Source organism: Otolemur garnettii, unplaced genomic scaffold (assembly GCF_000181295.1).
Source record: "Otolemur garnettii isolate 467f Iridium unplaced genomic scaffold, OtoGar3 scaffold00019, whole genome shotgun sequence".
Taxonomy (NCBI): domain Eukaryota; kingdom Metazoa; phylum Chordata; class Mammalia; order Primates; family Galagidae; genus Otolemur; species Otolemur garnettii.
In genome coordinates this window covers 13,157,849-13,175,167 of record NW_003852414.1, presented here as the reverse complement: position 1 = coordinate 13,175,167, position 17,319 = coordinate 13,157,849, and the positions used below count along the sequence as shown (strand labels likewise).

The window sequence follows — 17,319 nt, the reverse complement described above, 5'->3', positions numbered from 1 at the left end:
AAGCTTTCACCATGAGGTGTGCAGCACCCTACACTGACATCAGCAAAAGCCCCCAAAAACAGACAAACAGCAGATCCTGAATGAAAACTCTACATGACAGCCATATAGGCAAATGTCAGGAAAGAAATGGAAAATTGAATAAGTGGACCTCAATTATCATTAAAAGTAAAAAGTAAGCAAGGGAGACAACAATACTTATCTATAGGCATCAATTCTCTCCAAATCTGGATGAAATTAAACTGAAAGCTGTCAAGGAAAATAGTACAGACTTTTACATAGAACTCATTATAAAATCAGTATTATTTTTTGTCTGAATGTTGTATGGATTATCTCCATTCTTTTTTTACAAAATCTTACTGACTTCGTAAATGCTAATGATCCCGAGAAAAATGTGTTTAATCAGTCCCTGTATATTTACTGGCAGCCTAATCTGTATGACTCCATAACGGCGTATCAAAGGCATTTAAGCCCTGTCTCCACACCATGTGATAAGTAAGTAAACATTTGAAACCCACCACACAGATATATACAACTAGTACAGATTGTGTCAAGCACTATAAAGATGAGCAGAGAATAAAGGAGACGGAGAGAGACCCCGTTGAAATTGGCAAGTCAGGGATGTGACATTTAAGCTGATACTTGGGTGTGAGGAGGTTGGCGGAGGGAGGGTTTGCCGGGAAGGGAGAATAGGAGATTCTCCAAACCAATTATTACCCCTTACATTCTAAGGACATGTATTTATTCCTCTTTTTCATAGCTATCTATGATGTCATTTGCAGGTTAAGATCCATTCTTATCAATATAACAAATGTACTTCCAGAACAAATACTAATGGTTATATGTACAGTACGTAGCTTTTTCTGGAAGTCACGAAACTAAACAAAGAATTCATTCATCACAAAGACTAATTCCAAGGAATAAGATGCCAGGCGAATTTTTTAAGATATTGACTTCAATGATATATTTACCTTTGGGATCCATATATGTCAATCTCTTTTTCTTGGCCCATGATATTCTCCTTTTATTTTTTCACTAATCGTTCTTAATGACCTTACTATCATTTTCTGTGTCTTCTAAATTTAAAAAGGGAGAGATTATGGCTATGGGAGCAAAGCTGTTTTACAAGTTAACGTAAGAAGGATTTCATATGTGTCTCTATGACCTGTTCCAGGTAATATTCGATAGAGCTCTATTTACAGGTGATCTGTGAGAACCCTGACTACTTGGTCAGCGTTGTCTTCAGACAAGTCCCACCCGTATATACCGTGACCATTGCCTCCTCTCTCAAAATGCTTCTGGCACTATCTTTTTCTTCCCCCCCCCCCCACCTGTTTTCCTGCTTATTAAATTCCTAAATCATTTTCTTTCCATGCATTTATGTGCCTCTGTTGTTAGTTTAGAAGCAAGAGAGGACCCAAAGTTCAAAGTTGTCCAAGAAACTGCAATTTCTGCCATTATTTCTAGTTGATACACCTAAAAATACAAATGGAGGTGGCGCCTGTAGCTCAAGCGGCTAAGGAGCCAGCCACATACACCAGAGCTTGCAGGTTCGAGTCCAGCCCGGGCCTGCCAAACATCAATGACAACTACAACCAAAAAATGGTAGGGTATTGTGGCAGGTGCCTATAGTCCCAGCTACTTGGGAAGCTGAGGCAAGAGAATCACTTAAGCCCAGGAGTTTGAGGTTGCTGTGAGCTATGACGCCACAGCACACTACCCAGGGCAATAGCTTGAGGCTTTGTCTCAAAAAAAAAAAAAAAATATATATATATATATATATACAAATGGAACAAACCAAGTTCTTTCCAGAAATCCTGTTTATTCATCTGCCCAACTTTCCCCTCCTCTGATAAGTTTATACACCATAAGGTCAGTAAGAATGTCATGGAAAATAATGATGATAGCTACAACGTAACTTGCAAATTACAATCTGCTTAAGCATCTGATCACTCAGTGACTAAATAATTGGAGATCAAAAAAGAAAAATCTGTTTAAAAGCCCAAGTGGGGATCAAATGATAGGATTTTTGTGGACTGAATTTGAAATGTAAAAATAAAAGCTCAGGTATCAAAATTTCCTCCTAGGATCTGTCAAAAAGGATTATGATGCAATGAATTTAAAACCAGAATCTAAGAGCCAGCCTTCCTGTTCTTGTTTCATTCCATAAATGAATTCATCTGAAAGTGTAGACTAGAAAACTATCATGAATATCTACAGTAAAATCATTCCTTTAGAATTATGTCATTTTTTCTGTGGGCCAGGCACCTTTTTAAGTGTTTTACTTATAGTAACTCATTTAACCTTCGAAACAACCCTAAGAAGGAGATACTATTGCTGTCATTCCCATTTTATAGATGAGAAAACTGAAGTTACAGGAATCAAGCAATTTGTCCAAGGTTACTCTGCTGGCAAGCAACAAAACAGGGATTTTAATGCCATGGTCCTGTTCTAAGGCCCCTTTTCTTAACCACTGCCTAATCCACACTATTCCAGAACCTGCTTCCTCTCCTATGCAATTGATGGGGACACTTTGTCCCTAGAAAATGGTGAAGTTGCAAGAAGTCGTGTAGCTACGCTGGACATCTAAAGCAATACCCATGTCCCCTTCCTCTTCAGTAGCATTATCTGGAATAAGAAGAGCTTGGCGTCACATCCATCTTTAAAGAGAGTGTCACCCAATCTCTTGTGCCTCCAGAGTCACAAAGTGAAAGCACCTTGTAATCTGTCAATCAATTAACGTGAGATTGATGACATTTGGGTAATAAACGTACTCTCCTCTCTGCCTCTCACACGGAGCTCTTCCTTCTGCTCAGTTTCACCTTCGTGGCCGGTAAACCTGTTCAGGCCTGATCACTTCATGTGTGGTTTACCTCCGTCACCGCCCCGCTGGCCTCTGGGACTTACGCCTCTTTCAAAAGCCAGATTTTTCCTGCCCTGTGTTGCTACACTTACCTTCCTTAAGTGGTTATTTTTCTTAACAATCTTTCTTTGCTCAAAATTTTCAGTGATCTTTGAAAAAAGGATCAAAAATAACTCCTTGTTAACCTCAATGTTTGAAAAAATAACTACATATATATGCTTTTTCTTTCAAATTTTCAGCAATTATTTATTTCTTACATAAGGCGCTATAGTTAACATGGCCATAAATACTTCTGGTATTTTCTTATTGGAGTTCAACTCTAAAACGCTCCCATGATTACATTCTGATATTACTTTTCTTTTACAGAATTCACTATTCCGGAAAGGGGGGAAATGGAGAGTTATTATTTAATAAGTATAGCATTTCACTTCTACACGAGGAAAGGTGTCCTTAAGACAGACAGTGGTGATGGTGGCATGACATTATAAATGTACTTAATACCATTTAAAAATGGTTAAGATGCAATACCCAGTCAGAACTTCAGTGCACATATGAAAGTGAATCTCCAGGAACATCAAGCTGGGGGAAACAGGGGAGGAGGAGATGGGCAGATTCACACCTGCTGCGTACCCTGCACACTACTGGGGCAAGGGCACACTTATAACTCTGATTCAATCTGTACAACAGCAAAGCACATAAACAAAACATGTGTACCCCCTAATATTCTGGAGTAAAAAAAAATTAAGATGGTATATTTTAAATGTATTTCATCAAAATAAAAATATTGGAAAAATACCTATAAAACAACAAAGCAGTCCTCCTCTGCTAAGTAACAGCCCATCACCAAAATCAAACCAACACTGACCCATCCATCATGGCACAGCAGCTAAACTCCCAAACACCTGTGTGTGTTCACAACCACCCCCTCTCACTCTGAGCCTCTCCAGTCTGAGCTTGCTGTCCCGTGACATTCTCATTCCGAGCCTTCATTTGGGGACTTTCCCTTGAGTAGAGTTTTCTCCCCCCTTTAAATGCAACTCAGCTCGAGCCTACCTCCTTCACAAAACCTTTCCAACCATCCAAGTCCTTCTCCTCCGCACTAAAAGTCATAGAATCAGTGGGCGTAAATAGCATTCTGCTTTCAGTGTACCAGCAAATCTCTTTTTCCTAAGAAGCTTGAGCATCTTTTTACCAACTTATTGGTTTACTGGCCATTTACATTTCCACCCCTGTGAACTGTCTACTTACCACATTTGTCCCTTTTTCTATGGGATTATTAGCCTTTTTTATTTCTATTTTAAGGAACTTCTGTGTATGACAGATATTAAAATGTTCTCATCATGGGCATCATGAATACGTTCCCAAATACATCAAGACTGCTGCTCTTCCTTTTTATATATTTCAAAAAAAACTATTCAAAGACACACCCTTCTGAGTACAAACTCTATCTTATTTAATTTATTCAAATATTTAATTTCATTTAAATTTTTTAAAACCTTGTTTCCATTCCGATGGGAATTGCATGGGGTTTTCAAAACTCAACTTGAAAGAATTAACACATTTATGACATCAAGTATCAACACTCTCAAGAGCATAATATAGTTAAGGTGGTAACTTTTCATCTCTTCAAACTTTATGTTTTTCAGATAGATTTCATGCCTTTCATCATTTATGTCTCTCCATTTTGAAATGTAATTTAATAAGACTTTTGCAACTTGAGAAATGGAGGTTTTCAAAGTGGAAAACGCTATAAATGGACAGAAACTACTACATGGTAACATTATTGTTGATTGGCAAATGTTACCTTTTCCATTACAAAGTTTTCGTATAATCACTACACCTGCCTATTACAGCTTCTGGATCTCTGGTCTTGTTTAAGAACAAGGCCATTATACCGAGGTGGTATATAGAGTCTCCTGAATGCTCCATTAGGATTTTAAAATAATTTTACAGTTTGTATTCACATTGTCAATCCACCTGGAATTCATTTTTGTACATGGCTTAAGATTTGGGTCCAATTTTGCTTTTACCATGATGGATGGGACTGTGTTATCAGCACCGTTTATTAACTAACCCAGCCTTTCCCACTGACTTGAATCAACGCTGTTACCATATATTAAATCCTTACACTTATTAGAATCTATTTCAGGACTCTGTTCTATCCTACTTATTATGTTATCTCTGGCTGTACTAATCCCATGTTGATTAATTCCAGTGGTCTTCTAGTATTTTGTGATAACTTGTAACTTACATTCCCTTTTATTGATCTTGATTTTTCATACTTTTAAAGGCTATTCTCAGACAAACGGTAAGATCATTTCATCAGTATTATATATATTTAAAAAAAAAAGCCCTGTTGGATTCTCATTAAAATAGCATAGCATTTACGTAGTATATGATAATTACAGGAGAAGAAATTTTTATCTATTGGTAGTTTCAGCCTAAAACATGGTATGTCTTTATACGTCTTATGATCTTACTTTATGTTCTCGATAGACTTCAAAATTTTCTTCATCAGATTTCAAATTTTTCTTCATTTTCATCACCTTTTTAAAATTTTGTGATTCAAGTATTCAAAAATTGGAAAAATCACGTATTACTCAGTTAAAAATTGTAAGCGTATAGATAAAAATACAATTATTTAGCGTGACTATTGGTGGCCTCTGGAAATCCAAGAAAATGTGGACCCCATGGCCAAACGCACTGAAGCAGGTTCAGATTTGACCCTGGAGAAAAGAAAACTTTGTTTTATGCTTAGAATTAGACTTAATATTTTTTTTCCCTTTCCTGAAATTCGTAATTATAACAATCCCATCTGAAATGCATTCAGAAACATTATCTCTGTTTATTCTTACAATTAAAGATATGATCTAAAATGAAGCATTTTCCCGTGCTGCTAGAAACAGAATCTCTGAATAAAGTCATTGTGGAATCATCATGAGAGTCTTACTTGACTAGAAAGTTTAGAAGCTTCCACAGCATGTTCAAAATCGGGTCTTCCAATTACAGCAGGCTCTTTATTCATTATCCCTTGCCCTTTCTTGTATTCTGCCTAAAATGAAAAAAAAAAAAAAAAAGGAGACTATTACATTTTTCTGCTTTCCAAAGAAGAATTATATTGACATTAGCCAAATAAAATATAATAGATCCTCAGCCCATTAAAAAAAAATTCCTTATAATACGCCAAACGCTAAAATGATTGCTAAAGAAGGCATTGATTTTATCCTATAGTGATTTAAATAAATCCAACTTTTTGTAGTAAAATCATTACTAATTTTGAGGCTTTCTATTCACTCATCACCGTCTTTGTACTTACGTATAAATACTGACACAAAATATTAGGAAGAAAATCTCCGGATAATGGAGATCCCGCATTCTAATGAATACAGGTAGGTTTTGTGGTTTTGTTTATTTTTCAGGAAATGGTCTGACCATGTTTCATTGCCACGCAGTGGAATTTAGTAACTGATGATTTGGGCAAGTGGGTTGGGCCTATATGACGCAAATACTTGGTTCAAGTTAAATCATCATTTTTACCCTGGCTTTTACATTTAAGTAAAATGGTAGTAGTCTAGGAGGGCATCTTAGAGAAAGCAAGAAGTAGCCATGACATGTGGGTAAGCATTGGTGAAAGAAAATCTGTACGATTACCAGCAGCAAAATAGAAAGGAGTCCAGAAGAAGGTCTATGGCGCACAGTGGGCTCACTGAGAGGTTACATGGGACCAGATGACCAACTGCCTTGACTTTTAGGCTGGGGCATCTGATGCGATCTTATTCCAAAATAATACTTATTTCTCTGAACGTTTGGTTACACTAGCTACAGTCAAGTTGAGTTAGGGTCATTTCTGCGTATCCCAAAATAATCAACATAATCAAAGGGATAACTGAGGAGGGGAAATTGAGATAGCATTAATTCAGACTATGACGCTAATTAAATTAACCCTCCAATTACCAAAGCTGTGCTCTCCCTCCTACAAAAATAACAATCTGGATGTGCTTCCAAGTAATAGACATGATGTAAGGACCTCCTGGGTGCAGGACACAACCACAACAGGGACCTAACCTAACAAATGCAAACATGGTCACCTAATCATTTGAACCCTCATTTTAATATGAAATTTAAAAAAAAAATCATTTCTGCTCAAGATTAAGAAAGAGAAATTACATTGCTTATGATCTTGGAGTTCTGAGTTGCCATCTTGATATCCGGTCTGCCGAGCTCCGCACTGTACGTGTGGACGTCCTGCACATCTTTTCTATAAGAAATCTGAACAGAGATTGTTTGGGTTGAAAAAAAGAAAAAACAAATTAGTGACTTAATATGGCTAACTAGCCTTCATGCCCCTAACATTATTTATCCTCGCCAAGAGAGTCTACTGACCTTCCGTTTGCTGGGGGTTTTTTGTTTTGTTTCTTTGGCACAGCATTCATTTGCATAGATACCTGCACATTAACTGTTTATTTTATACATAGGTCTCACTGATATTAATATGTTCAAACTGAATTTGTACTACGGAAAAAATATAAGCCAAAGAATGAAGCACAGAACCAATCTGTAAGGATTTTATACACTTCATTAGCATGTCTTTTGTCAAAGTATATATGTTTATATTTACATACAGACCTCACCTTGCCCATCACGGAGTCTCAACTCCCCCTGGGTTCAAGATAAGGCTCAGCACAACAATACTGAAAATCACTTCCCTTGGGGAGAGGGTGATGCAACTCTGTAATTCTCCAGCTTTTGCCCTTTCAATGACACCCTTCAAGTTCAGGACTTTTCAAGTTCTAGCACAAGGAGACATAGTCTTGGACACCATTAGTTCTACCACCTAATAAATATCACTGCAAGGACTTGATACTCCCAAAGTAAAAACTACTACATTAAGGAATATTCTACCACTGACTGTGTATTAGGCGTGAGTCAAACCATGGAAAGTAGAGATTTAAAGTATGACAAGTAGAGATACATTTGCCAAATGTATTGTAAGTTGCATTAGTCGTTTAGGTTAACTCAACTGCCAAGCGGGAAGAGAGGCCAGAATTGAACCCATATAATGTCCCATGGTCAACATCTCACCAGTCCTTCTGCTTGGCTGTTTCTTGAGATCTGTCACGAGCTGAAGCAGTATTTGTCAAAGGTGATTCTACCTGGCAATCCCCCAGGGACCGACTGCTAAATTCATGATGCAAGGTGTGTAAGGATGCGCATTTTTAAAACCCAACTTCATTTTTTCAGAGTATAAAAAGGTAGAACACAGAAATATACTGCTGGGCATCTGTGCAAAATGCACGGTTACAATAATTACATCTTGTACACAACAAGTATTTCTAATGTCCCCTGCAAACTTTCCTCCAATAGTACCCTCTGGGGGTACTTCTGAGAAATTCAGATTCCTAAGGTCCATCCACACTCCTCTGTGACAGGATTTTGGCACTTGGGCCTAAGAGTCTGATTTTAATGAATTCCCCAGTGAACTGCTACGAACCAGTGTTCTGGGCCCCACTGCTGTACCCTATCATTGTCCTTTCCACTTTGCAGAACTAAAAAATGTGCACTTTTCTTAGTTCCTTCAAAAATAGTATCAGGTGTAAGAAATGACGATGAATTAATTCTTCAAGAGACTTCTCTGCATTCTATCATTTCAATGAAAGATTTAAAGACACTTCTATTGATTCTTTGTGAGCTTATACCTGCCTCATCCCCATGACTATTTTTTCAACTAAATTTATGATCAGGAATCTGACAAGTGAACACAGCTTAACCACAATTACTATAATTTCAGCAAGAACATCTGTTTTCTTCCCTACTTAGACTTTCATGGTCTACCTTAATGAGTCATTTCAGGTAGGCTTTATGCATCCAGGTAGTCAAAGAACCATCAAAAGAAGCTGGACGCCGAGTTATTTTGTTGGGTGGATTTCCATTCTGTGTGGATTTTTAATGCAGGCCAATTTCAGTGGCCTCCAAAAGCAACACACTCATGACAGCAAATGACAGCGATTCAACCTCAGCCTACGCTGAGTTAAATACAAACTGTGTAAACAAAAACCGGCTCTCAGGTGAAAACAAACCAAAATTATTACCCACCTACAGGACTAACTGTTTCTAAGTTACTACATTCATAGGAAAACGACAGGGGGGAAATGTCTTTTTGTTTAGGAAAGAATGAGGGTATAACATGGAAACCCTTACTTTCTGAAAAGAACGGCAACCTTTCAGAAATCCACGCTTTCCACGGGTTACCTAATTATATGCTGTTCAGTCTAATGACTGCGTGGAGAGAGGTGAACAGCACAAAGGCAGCAGGAGCAGGGCTTTGAATAGGGCCCCATCATCCATGTAAATTGCAAATTAGAGGCCAGCATATGTGACTCAAAACAAATATTAAGATTGACATGAGCTGCAAATTCAAACAAGAGGACCCAACGAAGCCACGCAGGGGAAAAGCACAAGAGCCTGATGCCCAGTCACATCTTCCAGCATGTGGCTCCTGGGGAACATATCACAGGAGAGAGGGCTTGTGCTGGGGGACGTCCAAGAGCAGCAAGCTCTCGATTCCACTGTCTGCAAAGATGTCTGAACACAGGTGGTAACACGGCCTCCTGAGCAGATGACTCATCTTCTTACAACTAACCGGTTCCTGGGTGTGAGGCCATCTCATCTGACATTTCCCAATCATGTCTGCCCCAGAGGAATCAAAAATGTTACACATTAGAGGAGACGCTTGGAAGACAAAGTATAGACACACACAGAGGGTGCCAAAAAAAATGGACATACATTTTAAGAAAGGAAGAAAATTATTTTAAATTTATAATACTCAAGTCACATCTGATTTCTGCAATTACAAGAGGTGCTCAAGGTGACTTGTATTCATCTTTTGTTGAATGATATATTGAGTATTACAACTTTAACACTTTCTTTTTTCCTTTCTTAAAATTTGTATCCATTTTCCTGGTACCCCCTGCATTTTTTTTTCTGTTTCCTAGATTCCATCTCTAAATGCCAACCACCTGGGAACCAGAGATTGGCCTCCATTCTTCAGTCTCCCCATGACAACATGGGGTTCTGTACAACATGATTTTGAAGAAGAAGAAGGAAGGAAGAGATTTCTGGAAAATCATCTACCCAGGATGAGAGCAAGCTTGAAGGTCAAAGACTGATCACAGGTTATTTTCTTCAATGTTTTATTAGGAAGAGGAAAAGAAGACAAGGTAAGAGGAAGAGGAGAAGGAAGAGAAGATAGTAATATCAATAATAATGTCCGTTTTGGACATTATGTCCTAATATCCATTAAACCAAGTTCCCCTACTACTCGTCCATTCCCAACTTGGACAAGTTAAGAAACTCATCCATTTCTTAATTTTTAACTGTTTATTCTTAGAAAAAGAATAATTTCAGTAAATTCTGCAAAGGAAATGAGTAAAATGACTTAGGAACAAATGAAATCTGAACAGTATTTCGGTCTTCTCCTAGATGATGATCTAGTCCTCCATCTCATTCAATCTATTCTACCCTCCAGTGAAGTTTCATCATTTTGTTCTATGGGTCTTGCACTGGAAAAATAATTCTCACGTGACCGTCAATGATCAAGATAAATTTTAGACATTTATCTTGTACTCAAGATGATCTACTTGAGTTTTTAACAGTTTTATCCAGAAATAACCTTGCCTGTTTGATCAGTTCCTTGTCTTTATTTCGCTGAACTTCATTTCTTTGCTCTTTTCCGTGTAAGTACCTGGGTCATCTTCCTAAATAGTCCCTTTGTAGGTGACACATGTTGATTTTTTTTCCATCCTTTTTTTTTTTAATTTAGAAACTGCTCCCTCCTCACTCGTGGGATTTGGCAAGGTGAGCGCCCACCTTCTGGCAACAGGAGTAGCCATGTGACTCAGGCTGTCCAATCAGACACCCCATTAATGACAGGGCAGATGCATCACCCAGACATGGCCAAAGTCAGTGGAGGATCTGAGGCTGGAGGAGAAAGAGCCGTTCTCCTCTCCAGGTTCAGCTGCTGTCAGGTTGATGTAAGTTTGGAAGCATAAGTTGCTGACTCACGTTCACATAGACAGAGTTGCACAGAAGTGTCGTACGCAGCCCAGGCCTGAGAAGGGGACAGAGGGAAAGCCCTGGTAACACTGGGAAGCCCCTCGGTCCAGTTATGCCTGATGGTAGCTTGAATTTTCCAATTGAGTAAACTAATAAATTCTCATTTTTCACTTGAACTTGCATTACATATATTGCTGAGTGTTCTGAATACCGTGGCCTCCATTTCATGATTTTCCACAGCGTCAAATCTTTTCCTCATTGCTCTCAATGAAGATTTTAATTCCATCAAAATGTGTCTTTGAGTTTCTTCCTTATCTCCCCATGTTCCTTTCCACCCTCAGCTCATATTTTCATCTCAGCTTGCTCTCTCCTTATAATCTTTCGACTTCTGGTTTCATAAGAGCTGTGGATTTTGCACGTTTCCTGTGTTTGTGCAGTGTCCACTGTGCCACGTCATCCTCCACACGCATCACTTCATAAAATCCTCACCCCCGTCCCTAATGGTGCAAACTGTCTGCACACAACTGGGCTCCATCAAGGCTGCCTTCTAAGGCTTGAACCATAGCCTCCAGAATCTCTTCCTACCATAGCTCTAGATTAAACTTGGCCACTAAGAGGAACTCATGTAAGAGAAGTGAAATGGATGTCTTTATTCTGAAGGTATAGCCAGAAGCGTGTGTACAGTGAAAGGAATCACAGTGGCCACTCAGTGAGCCTTTTATATTTGTACACAGTAATTTAAGAGTCCTCGGTAGGTGAGTTAAAAAACTAGAGAAAAGCAAAGCCTCCCCAGATTGTCCTTAAAGTGAAAGCCACGTACTTGGAGATGAGAAGCTTGAGCTCAGGAATGGCAGCTGGGAAGCCAGCCACAGACAGCCAGCCAGCCAGCTGTGGGGGCTGCAGGCAGCTTGAGGCAGCCGACCTTACAGACAGCAAATCCAACTGACCCAGAATCCCCACCCCTTTGCTACTTAGCTGAGGGTTAACATGATTCTTGGGGTGAAAAAACTAGACTAACCCTTGAAGTTTATGGAACAAGAGCAAGTAATATAACCTGTATGTAATTATAATCTTAACGCATTGGCTCAATCCCAAGGAAATGTTGTTCAGCATTGTAAAGTCTCACATTAGAAGAGCCTTCCAGGTAACATCAAAGGGGCACGTGGCCTGGGAATTCTATCTTTCAGGATAGTTCTCTTCATCTGGGAATGCTGTACATAAAAACATACTAAATTATTAAATTGTAAATATTATTTTTCTACAATAGAACATAAGTCTTTTCATTATAAGTAAACGTAGCATCTGATACTATTCAGAAGACAGGAAAGTTTTCAATCTTCTAAAAGGTGGAGTAAAATATCACTTCACAGCCAGAACGGTTTATCATTGTGATCGTGATCCTTGTTTATAAATTATTTTAGAGTTCATAAAAGTTTTCTTATTCACGATTTCGTTTTGTTACCCCGGCCATCTCACAGAGAAGGCAGAGTAAGCATTACTATGGGGTCCTAGATAGGAACAAAACCTTAATGTATTTTTAATACTAAGCACCATTATTATAACCCACATCGAGGAACCACAGAGAACCCTGGTTGTTTTCCCAGCATCATTTTACTGATTTATCTTTAAGCTTTTTTACTTTCTGATGGAACAGAAATTTTGTCTACTGATAAGTTTTTATTAATTTGAAGAAAGTACATACATCATTCTTGAAAAGAACATTACGTCTCCTGTTTTCCATGCTGAATACTTATTAATACACATTGAATTGATTACCAAGATGGCGTTTTGGAAAAGTTTGCCACTCCAAGTTCATCACAAGCCTATACAGACACATTACTTATGAAACGCAAAATGGCAGTTTAAAATGGGTTTAACCTACTTCAGAACTATTGGGTTCCACGTCTAAGATTGATGAGAATTAATAATGTAACTGGGGTTTTCATTATAAGCCCATCTGTAGGGGAAAGTCACAGGAGAGAATAGCTCTAGTTTCTCTGATTACATTAGAAAAATTTGGCAGAGGTGCGTCCCTGAAGATACAAATGAAGGATTTAGGTTTTGTCTGGTTTTAATCATTTTTTTTTATTATAGTATGAACAAGACAGGTTCAGGAAAGTTTTGACTATGTCCTTCTGACCTAACCATTTCCTAATACAAATTTCATACTGATTTGGCCTTTTATAAATTAGACTTCTTTTGATTGTTTTGGATTAGCTACGATTTCACACCAAACTCTCAAGTCACCCTTTAAAAACTGAAGGAGAACCACGTAGGGCTAACATTTTATGGCGGTCCTCTTCCACGGAGCCCTTTAAATGTATTATCTCACTTAATACTTGTGATAATCCTATGAGGTACATAGTGTTGTCCCATTTTACAGATGAGAAAACTGAGGTCTAGAGATGTCAGGCAGGTCATCTAGGCAACATGCGGCAAAGCAAGAACGTCAGCCATGATCTGACTCCAAACTTCTTTTGTAGTGCACGCTACGGTGGAAGATATTCTGAGAAACATTTATTTTTCCTTTTTGAGGCTCATGAAATTTGGGGTGACCCAAAAGTCTAACGCCTGCAGAATACTCTTCCCCATAGAGATCTGTTATGCAAAGGTGAGAATTCAGCTGGACAGTCACAACGAATTCTCTCCTATCATCTTCTTCTGTTAAATCCCATCACTGAAGGTGTAAAGAAAATAAATCTTGGTTCTCTAACAAATATTAGAAAGCTGACTTGATTTGGGTGGAAAGAAATGGTAAGCAAAGATGCGGACTTTCCTTGCTTTGAGGTAAATGGGATTCATAAGTGATGACACATTTATAGTTTAGGTTCAATTAAGTCATTTACTGCCCCAGTGCCAAGTGATGGTTCACATTATAAAAGGGTAATTCTACTAGTAAATTCTCTGCAGTGTTTCACTGGATGAAGTTTTATGAGAGACAGATTTATAGGAGACTGTCTTTTACACAGATACTGTCAATTCGCCCCCTCAACTAAAAAGAGGTACCAGTTTTCCTTGTGGCTCTCAAAAACCATGTTTAAATTTCATATTGTAGGGACAACAAATGTATTATTCTAAGTTGCTTGGCTCTAGAGGAATATCAACTACTTCACAGGTAGAATACAAATATCATTCTCACTTTAAATCTGAGTAAATAGTCTTAAACACTTTCCAAATCCTATTATATGTACAAACTTTGCATGTAAAGGTTGAGCCGAGTCGGCTGAGGGGTATAAGTAAACACATCTCTCTCCCATAAGTACACAGTATTGAAGGAAGGAGAAAAGGGCTTTATATTCTATTCCCTCAATCCCTCAATCAAAGACCTTTTACAAGAAAAGGCAGAGTTAAAATAATAAGCCCAGTTCTATGATAAGGAACTTCTGTATTTGAATTTCATTGAATTATAGAGTTAGACGGAGCCTCCCTGGGATCTGTGTAACACCAGCCCCCATTCCAGACTGCCCGACCGCCTTCCACACCACGGACTTTTGTGTGAATTCAGAGTATCTTCAGCATCAAAATAGTGGGAGCTTGGGGTTTCTTGGTTATTCTTTCCTGCAGTGCATCTGAATTCTGAAGATAACCTATTTTGCTTCCCATTTTTTAAAATTTCACTGAAAATCTTGATTCGCCACCTCTTTATGAGGGAGGCCACAAGGCATACCAGAAAGGGCAGACTTGGGGGTCCGATTCCTTCGTCTTATTTTGCTCATCTACAAAATGGGAATCAGCACAGGGTTTTTGTGAGAATTGGAAACGATCAAAGTCTGCTCCTGATGCATGCTAAGTGGCATGTGCTCTGTGTAAGTGGCAGTTATTATGATTATTACAGTCACTCTGTAAGCAAACAGCATCCCCTTAAAACAACCCTTAAAATAATTACAGAGATGCAGCGGCTCCATCTCCGAGTAATCTTAAACCATCTTGGAAAAGGGCTTTAGTACTGTGTATACACATGAGTTAAAACGTAAAACCGCATTCGTCTTTACTTAAAACATTGACCGATAATAATTTAGTATCAAATATCTGTCGCCATCCGGCAAAGAGACGCTCTGCTCAAGGGAGGCTCCGAGGGACAGAGCAAGCAATGCTGTCCAGTGGTGGCCTGGACACCGGGAATGACAAAGGGGCTCCAGGCACTTCCCCATGAGAGGGAGTTTCTGGACTCAACTAGGACAAACACTGTCATTAACTGATTCTAACCCTGAAAAAGAACCCGACAGTTCACACGATCCTTTTGGAGAACAGAGAAATCATGATGAGGTGACACGTAAGCTTCCCCCACTATTTCAAGAAGAAATTCCTCTTCTAGGCTACCAGGATGCTGATGGTAATTGAGCAAATGCATGAAAGCCTCCAGGTACCTGAAAACTTATCACCAAAGGAGAAATGTGTTTTCCCCAGGATAACTTCCTCTGTCCGGGCTTCTCTCTAAGCCAACCTATTGCTTTCATGTTCCCCACGGGACTCAAGTCCGAGAGTTTGCTCCCCATGGCATTCCAGAAGAATTTCGAGCAGGGCACCACCTAGCTAGCGTTCACAGATGATCGTTCCATGGGACACTCATTTCTGATGCTCTTTACTTCAGTTCTTCTGTGATTCTAGGTTAGAATGAGCTTAGGCATCAACCAAAGGGTTGAAATAAAAGTCCTACCCTCATTCCCTCCAACAACTAAAGGATCCGCTTTGGGCTAAAAGACCCCCTCCCCGAGTTTTAATTTCCCAGCCGTGACAGGACAGAGGCTGTCCACAATTCATTGGCTCCCACCCCACCACCCCTTCCCCTTACTCATCATTACTAGATTTTATAAAAAGCTGATGTGAGAAGAACAGAAGGCCAGTAGACTTCTTGGCTACCTTCGTCCCACCCCCAGCATCCTCCTATTTTTATGGTTCCAACATGATAGGTTTGGATCACAAAGAGTTTCTTTGCGATACACACTGCTGGCCGTAGACGGGTTCTGGCCAGTCTCCTGAGGACGTGTGGTTCACAGACCCGTGCTTGACAACTCACCTTCTGACATATGGTGAGTTTTACATACACTAATTATAATGCATTTCAATGTTCAGCCTCCACCCCAAAGTGATCATTAAACACACGCGAACCTAATACACATGTGTGTGGGTCTCCTTCATAAATATTCATAGCTCCTCCTGTAAGCTGTTGAATATGTACACTTGACCAATGCATTCAGGGTAAAATCCTGCCCTCTCCCTCCCACCCCCCAGATGTGTCTGACTTGCTTCCCAGCTTGTGGGGAAGCTGGCTATAACCTGTTACAAGAAATAAGGTCTCCTTTGTAAATTTACAGACTTTGGGACTTTTTTCAGTCAATAAAATCAAGGAACGTCTGGAAATGCTAATAGCCCGTTATGTCTAAAGGATCCATATTTGAGTTGTACAGAGCAGAACTCCCAACGTCTGAAAGAGCCTGATGAGGTAAACATTTTCTGCAGAGTGCTTGTGACTGTCCACAGAGCAACTCAGATGTACCTCTGAGAAATGTTCCAGTTCTTTTTGAATAGGGGCGCTGTAATACGGATATTTCATCAAGGTAACCGTGAACCCTGATGTGGGTTAACTACAGTTTTCTAGAAAATCGTGAGGAAGACCCTTACGTTACTCTGGTGCTGATTGACCTCCATGGCGTGTCTGACCTCAGGCGGCTCCTTCATGTGGGCGTAATCCGAGAATCCCCTGGAGGCACCGTGCTTCTGCTTGTAGGCAACCTTACGAAAACACAAGTAACTGTTAGTTCCATTTAGAGCTGTATAAAATCTCACCTGCTACATTTTGGTGTTTCACGAAGGCTTTATACATTTAAACACCACTGCTGAGAATTACATTTGTCTAAGCCTCCCTCTGTAACAAGATAATATCTACAATGCTTTCATCCTGGCGCTTCTGTTTAGATTCCTAATTCTTATTCTTTGGTGTTTATTTCAAAACATCCTTGACCAAAGATGAAATCTGCACTTCTATTCATCTAGTTTAAACCTCAGGTACAGAGGGAAATTGTCCAAATCCAAGAGCTTTTAGGGTTATAGATGGTCAAGGTTTAAATCTTGGGAAAACAATTGATTAAGTGGGAAGGGGGGTGTTATAGGATATTTAAAAATTACTTGTTTGTTTTTAAATGAATGGGTCTTATTTTATATAGACACAGCTATAAGATAAGGTTTAAATGCATAAATCTTTGGGGAAAATATAACATGTGGGCAAAATTCTCAGACATGTCAAGTCTTGCTCTCCATTAGCAAAATGAACATTAGACCAATACTATCTGTTACCTCCATGGTACAAGTGCTCCCTGCTGGACGGACAGGGGGTCATAAGATACCTTAGAAGTATTAGGCTTGGCGCCTATAGCTCAACCGGCTAAGGCGCCAGCCACGTACACCTA

General features: G+C 39.2%; 1 protein-coding gene across 2 annotated transcripts in view; it reads right to left on the bottom strand.

Annotated features, from left to right (window-relative positions):
• Nucleotides 1-17,319, bottom strand: part of NEBL (nebulette) — a 357,606-nt gene that overhangs the window by 78,937 nt on the left and 261,350 nt on the right. Inside the window, exons 5-7 of one of the 2 annotated variants that reach the window (XM_003786766.2) lie at nt 16,535-16,645; nt 7,028-7,129; nt 5,811-5,912 (exon numbers count right to left, since the gene is read on the bottom strand). The exons of the other annotated variant lie outside the window; for it this stretch is intronic. Of the exons in view, the coding sequence (XP_003786814.1) occupies nt 5,811-5,912; nt 7,028-7,129; nt 16,535-16,645 (315 nt within the window). The remainder of the gene's footprint in view (nt 1-5,810; nt 5,913-7,027; nt 7,130-16,534; nt 16,646-17,319) is intronic. 2 annotated transcript variants of the gene reach the window in all.